Below are 7,924 nucleotides of genomic sequence, written 5' to 3' on the forward strand. Positions count from 1 at the left end.
TTAATTCCCTGCTCAGAAGGCGCATGTAGCATGTTTGCTAGTTCGACATCATTTTCAATACAAAGTTTAATGGTAAGATTTTAAAAATCAAACCTCTCAAATTTAACTCTTAGATCTACCTCTGATAGCTTAAAACTTCAAATAGTTAGAGCGTTCAAGACGTATATATAAACCCATTTAGATACTTTTAAGTTATGACATTATATATCCAACAGCCTTACAGGCTAAGCCATAATATTTGTCTCGAAAGTTCATTAAGCTTTACGCAATTTTATTTGAGTTTTGGAACATATTTATTTAGTTGTAGGCAATTTTTCCTAGTTTATTGACTCAAAATAATGGTCCGCTGTTATATTTAGGTAAGGACAGTTTAATAACGCGGGCAAGAAGAGTGAAGAATCGAATAAATTATGTAATGCCAAAATAGTTAGTTGGTATTGTACCATTAATATGTATGGTACTGTTCAAATTAAGATTGCGGCTTCATTTATTAATTTTCCGTGCTTGAAGGAAAAATAAATCTTGTACTATTTGTTATGCCAACAGTTAGCACACAGTGGTTACATAATAATAAGGATAACATTGAAAGAAATAATAAATTTCTCTTTATTTTACTAAAAAAATATATTTTTAAGATAGTTACATGCTAAAAAAATAGAATCCATGAAAGTAGTATTTGTTTTATAATATGATTCTAAAGTATTTGGTTAGCAAAAAGTTTTTTGTTTTGTTTTGGCTTATGTGTAATCACATTACGATATTTTGCATGTGACTGAAAGTATTAGGCGGACCCTGTTAACTTCAAAAATATTTTAATATGTATATGTATCTTCAGAAACGACCTAGTTTTATTTACGCACCCTAAAACACAAAAGTTAATTGACGACACTGGTTGAATTCATTGTTTTTTTTTTTTTTTGTTTGAACCCCGGTTGCTGCATTCCTTGCATTTATTTTTAACAAAAAAAGCATATATATAAGATACGTAAGTAGCAAGTTCGATTCACTACCTCAATTGAGCAAAGTGATGTTCACTACCATCGGATCATGCAATTCACTTTTTCAATTTGTGTCGTTTAATTCATAGTTATCCAATATTTGTACATCGATTCTATATGTAATAAATTGCCCAACAAAACAGTATCGCGTGACATTGCTCTGAAGAACATTCATTCGCCTTCTGGTGATGCTTCCATGGTCGTCAAATTAAGGATGCACCTCTAACAGAAAGATCACAAAATGAGGAATTTGGATGCATGTCAGCACACTGAGAGTACAAATTTACACATTGACCAGGATAAGAAACCCACTTTGTGGCACATAAAAATTATTTTATTAATTCGTATCACTTTGTTTGATATAGTTCGACTGGATAAGAGAAATAAAACAAATAAAATTTCTAATCTTAAAGATATCATAAAATTTGTTTAATTAAACATAAATAATATAAAATAAAGTGGATATATCTATGGCATCCAAGTTCAAAGTGTATCATGCAGCTAATTACCGATGATGTCATAAGAATATCAGCAGCTTGATAAATCTTAGGGGTCGTTTGGTACAGTGTATAAGAATAGTATTGAATGAGGTGTTTTAGTAGTATTGGGATTAGTAATAGTGAAATTAATTATGTTGCTGTTTAGCCTAAAAATCGTTTATTAGGAAAATCAGTTAGATTTATTTGTTTGAGATTTTTAGCAACGAAATTAATCCAAATTAGTTCTGTGATGAGGGGTTTGAAATAATAATGTGCAAGCGTTATTAAAGGGGACAATTATAATGACGAAAATAATAAGATAAAGGAGAGAAGAAAGCTTATTCAATCTTCAAATGTTGGAACTAAACTTCTTCGGGAACCAAAGGCGTGAAAGTAATGAACTGATCATAATGAAAGTAAGAAACAGTAAAGTTGTATTGCTCAGAGTATTTTTTTTTATGCACCCAAATTAGGGATTCAACGGGTAAATATATGGTTTACCTAGATAAATAATTCCCTAACCCTAAGCAGGTCAGAGTCGTCGTGTGTGCGAGGATTGTGGATTCTGAAAAATGGGATAAGTCGTGATCTCCGGATGCACATGTGTTCCGATCAGTCCTAAGCGGAAAGCGCATCGGGATTGGGGTCTAAGGCTGGAACAACTGAGAACCTCTTTATACCACACTGCAGTCTTTTCGGCGTCGTCTTCAAATCCACTTTGTTGTATTAACCTGACCCTCTAGCTGCCACATGTATGCCCCCAAATGTTCGTTACGTTTCGCCAATACAACTGAGATTAGTTATGAGATTATTTGTTATCGGTTGTTTGGTTTGGTGTAACTATACTGATACATGTATTAATAACCCTTGTATTGCTAATAACATTATTTGCCATGTATAAAAATAGTACTATATAAGATGTATAACTAATACATGTATTGATGATACATTGGTTAAAAATCACTACCAAACAAGAAATTAATAATACCAAAGTTAATATATGTATTATTTTCTCTAATACATCCTACCAAACGACTCCTTCGTAATAATTTTTAGCGGTTTGATCAGAAGTATTTTATGTCATATATTTAAAAGAGAGAAGAAATGGAATATCTCACGAGTTTATTACTTTTTCATTTTAAAACGACTAGTGCAGGTACACCAAAAGTGCTACTCTTATGCTAAAACCTCTCCACGGCTAAAAGGGGTAAAGTTAATGGAAGAACGCAAGCACATAGGGAACGTAGAAAAAGCACTCTTGAGGTTTTATGGACACAAAATGTTGGCAGCAAAATTTCTGTTATTTCGGCAGTTTTAATTTGTAGTCCAACAAATATTTATAAGCGTTGATGGTGTAAAAGTATTCATATGTTTAAATCAATTATAAAGTAATTTATATAGAACTCCTGTGAATGTGAAAATGATTGTTTACCCGTTCATTTACATGTTCAATGATGTAGCAGTAAGTAGTACAAAAATTCACATAATCAGTTGTGAAAGTCGGATGATTCATCTGGCGTGAGATATCCCAATACATTTCCTTCTAAAAATGCAAATGAATCACTATCAATGCTTATATTCTATTAGGGCTTGTTTAAGAAGCTACTTTATAATTAAAATTGAGTTTAATTGGTGTAATTATACAATTTTGGTATGTATATTTGATCAAGCAATTACTTAGTCAACATGTAATTGAAAGGGAGTAATTACAATATTCAATTATCAAGTGGGTTGAGAATTGCTGTCAATATAAGGTTATTCAATTTCTAGGGCACAAGTGCAAATATACCCCTCAACTTTACGATTTAAAACAGATATACCCCTTGTTAAAAAAAAAATGGTGCATATATATCTCTACCGTTAGACAGATGTGCAAATATATGCATCGATAGTGATTCATTTTTCATGACAAAAGCATATAACTGAAACGAAGCCGATAGCTTATACCAAGTAAGGCCGAAGCCACAGTGGTGATTGCGGTTCAGCAAAATTGAGTAATTTTAATTCAAATTTAGTATATATATTAAAAATATATTTATTTAATATGTATAAATAATCAATTATGGATTCAAAAAAAAAAAAAAAAAAAAGCTATAATCTAAAACTCATTAAACTAAGTTCGCTCCACATCTTACACCGCAATTCACAGGAAGGCCCTTATTCGGGGTGGTCTTTATTTTTTTCCCCTCAAATTGCTAATCTTTAATTTTTGCCCTTTGCCTAGAATACCCTGAGGTTCTGGGTTCAAATCCTGGACCGGGCAATAAAAAAAAAAAAATCTCAAGGCAAGGTTTTTGGAAAAGTCTACCTTATGCGGCATATGTTGCCTTAAGGCTTAATTAAAGTCACGGATCTGGCAGAGGTTGCTTTATAAGGCAGACTTTTAGTTATGTCAAGGCAACATCTGCCGAAGACGGCAAAGGTTGTCGTAAGGCATAACTTAAGTCATGTCGGATCCGGCATAGGTTGCCTTATAAGGCAGACTTTTAGTTATGCCTTAAGGCAACCTATGCTGGATCCGGCATAAATAAAAGTTATGCCTTAAAACAACCTATGCCGCATAAGACAGACTTTTCTCAAAGCATTATCTTGCGAATATTTTTTAATTTTTATAAGTGGGGGTTCAAATCCAAAATCTCAAAATATTTTCGGCCACTTTTTTTAAGCGAAGGGTAAAAATTAAAGATCACTCCAAAAGATGAGTAATCCGCGCAAAAAAAAAAAAAAAAAGAATCTAAATCAAGTCACGGTCAGTATTTAGAACAAGAGAAGGGAAAAAGAGCGTAAGGGCGGGCCTGTATGACTTTTTAAGTTAGTGTACTGTTACTTTGGCAGTACAAAGAGAGAGGACTTGTTATGGTGCTTTAATTTTTGGGCATGGCGGCGTTTGCAGAGCTGTAATTCTACCTTTTCTTTTAATGTTCCCAACACAAGCCACAAGATACTCAAACATAACGAAAGCAAATGAAAGGTCCCTCCCTCACTTCCTCATTCGAATAATCTCTATCCCCAAAATTCTTCATCACTTTAATTTGTCTCTCCAACAAATTTAAAAGAGCTAGCTGCAACTTTTTTAATAATAATCTTCACAAGTTTCAGCTATAAAATACTATTTCACACGCTTATATGTAGAGCAGACAACAGAAGGGTACTACTTTTTTCACTGCTAAATTTTATGAAGACGAAAAAAATTCAACTTTCTTTTTGAGAGCATAAATGAAGAAAACCCCAGAGAAATCTAAGGGGTACAAAAATCATTCTTGGGTCATAATTGGTGCATTTGTGCTAGGATTGTGAGTCACATGAATTGAGCTACAGAAAAGGATTAAAGGTGGCAAAATGGCTAATTTCTTTTCTCTAGGTGGAGGAAGTAGCAGCCAAGAGCAACAACAACAACAAGAAGAAATTAGGAGCAGTCACCGTACTAATAATAACCCCACCGAGATCAGTCCAGAGAGTTGGTTCTTGTACAGAAATGATCATCATAATCAAGAAATACCCACCACTTATAAAGGCTTTGAGCTATGGCAAAGTGGTACTACCTCTCACCAGTACGAACCGGAACAACAACCACAACAACACCAGTTTCGTCACCCAATTTATCCTTTGCAAGATCTTTATTCCACTGCTGTTGGATTAGGTGTTGGGCCGAGCCGAAGTGGCTTCGATATATGTGCAGGTGATCATTCATAGTTTAAACTTGATGTATTCAGTCTCTAAAATATTCATACCTTCAAAAATATAGGTTTAATTTTAATATTCGGTGAAATTTAATTTAGTAATTTTAACTTAAATTTTATATTTATGTTTCTAAGGAATTCACAGCTCTTTTGCAATTACGAAGTAAAAACTTATCTGTTGAAATTAGTATTTTACACATATATTCCTCATTAAGAGCTAGATTCATGATTTAAATTTGATGAATTTAATCTTTATGTTCTCACTACCGTATCCACTGCACGATCATAGTTGTTGGTTCAAAACTCAGTATTTGTTAATATTTTAGTCATTATTTTATATTTATGTCTATGCTTTGCCAAGAAAATGTTAGGTTCAATTGAACTTAGACTTTAATATCGAAAATATTGGATCTAGTTGAATCTGTTGCTAAAAGGCGGGATCCGCGTTATCTGCAGGTGATCATGAGGCATCAAGATCGGGTTTCATGATGATGAGGAGTGGTGAAGGAGGAATAAGCTGCCAAGATTGTGGGAACCAAGCTAAGAAAGATTGTCAACACATGAGGTGTAGGACTTGTTGTAAGAGCAGAGGGTTTCAGTGTCAAACTCATGTGAAATCCACTTGGGTTCCTGCTGCTAAAAGGAGAGAAAGGCAACAACAACTTACTGCTTTGCAACAACAAGGACATCATAATAATAATGATAATAATAATAAGCCTACTAAAAGGCAAAGAGAGGATCCAAGTGCTTCTTCTCTTGTTTGTACTCGTTTGCCTTCAACCACTACTGGTAAAGTTTCTGTCTTTCTTCCCCTTTTTTAGTTTTTTTTTGCTACACAGAATAACATACAGTCTTGAGATTCATCATGTAAAGGTGATTAATTGATTGCCTAAATGAATTTTACATATAAAGTAAGTCTAGAGAGAGACATTGAGAAAGTAAGCCCTATTGTATAGCAGCAATAGATTTGTCAGCTTTTCCTTTTTCTCTTTGTCATTCTCCTCTCCCATCATCACTGGTTTTCTTGATTTCCCGACAAAAGATCCGTCTCCCCATTTCTCTATGGGTACTTTGATATGTGTACTTCAAAATTTTGACTTTATTAGTAGGAGTAGTTTTTGTTCCAGAAAAAGGCAGTATTTCTAAATGTATTTTTATATATATTACTATATAAGTTTGGTTCTGGCTAAAACTAAAACTGGAGTTGCACCCTTGTGTATGCACAATTTCTTTTTCTAGACCTATACATATTTATCTCGAGCCCTCCAATTTTATGTATGATAATTCGTTGTATATCATTGTCATGATTCGTGTAGGATTTAGCTTATATAGTACTATTATTATATGTAATAACAAGTTATATATAGTTATCATTTTTATGACACCGTAATGTTTATCATAGAGATTTATTTGTAATATGTTATTCGCGACGTAGTTTTGTATATGGAACATAATATGTTGCTTAATTAAATGTAGTGTACCTTGTGATGTGTTTTAGGGTTAGAAGTGGGAAAATTTCCTGCAAAAGTAAGTACAAGTGCCGTATTCCAGTGCATCCAAATGAGCTCAATTGACGACGCTGAGGATCAGTTAGCATATCAGGCTGCTGTGAGGATTGGTGGACACGTATTCAAGGGAATTTTATATGATCAAGGTCATGAAAGTCAGTATAATAATAATATGGCTGCAGCTGGCGATACTTCTTCTGGTGGTAGTGCTGGAGTTCAGCACCACCATAACTCCGCTGCAGCGGCTACCGCCACTACAAGTGGCGGTGGTGGTGCTGCAGTGGGGCCGGCCGAAGCGTCGAATTTTCTCGACCCTTCTTTGTTTCCAGCTCCCCTTAGCACTTTCATGGTAGCTGGTACGCAATTTTTTCCACCTTCAAGATCTCCCTAATCATCAATAGTTTAATGACCGAATATTGACATTGAGTTCTTCTTTATGTAATGTGATACAGCTATGTATGTTAATTGTAGTAGTAATGGTAGTATATAATTGAACAGATGAACAATAGTGACAACCGTTGATTGAGTAGGAGCACGAGATGATAGGAAAAAGGGAGAAAAATGAGGATGTGATGTATGGTTCTTAGTTAAAGTACCGATGCATAGCTGAATTGTTTACATTTATTCACTTTGAAATTCTATATAAAGTTGTTCTTTTTCTTCCTTTGGGACTGCATTATTGACATCTTGTTTCTCTACTTTGTTATTTTACCGTAAGCCTTTCCATCCACTCCAACCTAATCGGTGGCGGATGCAGCCCATATAAGACGAGATAGTCACATACTTCAATATGGTATCTGAGTCTGTTGATGCTTTGGGTTTGACTGTCACCGCTACTCACTATAAAAGTAATATGAAATTCCACGTGTTTGGCCAAGAAAATCAATTAGGTCCGCGCCTGAGGGGACAGTTAGAGACAATATAATTAAGTAATTAAAAGTGAGCTGTCTCTAACATCTTAAGCTTTTGGATAAGATAATCACACACTTCAACCGAACCCATCAAATTTAAATCTTCAATCAACCTTTGTGCATCTCCTACATTTTAATTTGTTAGGCTTTAAGTTCAATGCTTTCTTTTCTTTTAATTGACTCTCCCCTTAACAAGTACTCATATTGCATGTTTTTTGAAGTATGGTGAATGTGAGGTTTTCATTCTATTGAAATGAACAATTAATGTAAATTTTACCTTTTTCGCTCTATCATGTTCCGGCCATGCATGGATAAATATATTTCATGCATCTTGCAATACCTTTTCTG

General features: G+C 34.1%; 1 protein-coding gene across 1 annotated transcript; it reads left to right on the top strand.

The window, feature by feature from the left end:
• Positions 1 to 4,240: 4,240 nt before the first annotated feature.
• Positions 4,241 to 7,659, top strand: LOC132035045 (protein EXPRESSION OF TERPENOIDS 1-like). Its single transcript, XM_059425365.1, has 3 exons — positions 4,241 to 5,156; positions 5,614 to 5,946; positions 6,656 to 7,659. Exons 1-3 carry the CDS (start codon positions 4,817 to 4,819, stop codon positions 7,054 to 7,056), a joined length of 1,074 nt encoding a protein of 357 aa, XP_059281348.1. The 5' UTR covers positions 4,241 to 4,816; the 3' UTR covers positions 7,057 to 7,659.
• Positions 7,660 to 7,924: the final 265 nt, after the last annotated feature.

This window comes from Lycium ferocissimum, chromosome 2 (assembly GCF_029784015.1).
Source record: "Lycium ferocissimum isolate CSIRO_LF1 chromosome 2, AGI_CSIRO_Lferr_CH_V1, whole genome shotgun sequence".
NCBI lineage: Eukaryota > Viridiplantae > Streptophyta > Magnoliopsida > Solanales > Solanaceae > Lycium > Lycium ferocissimum.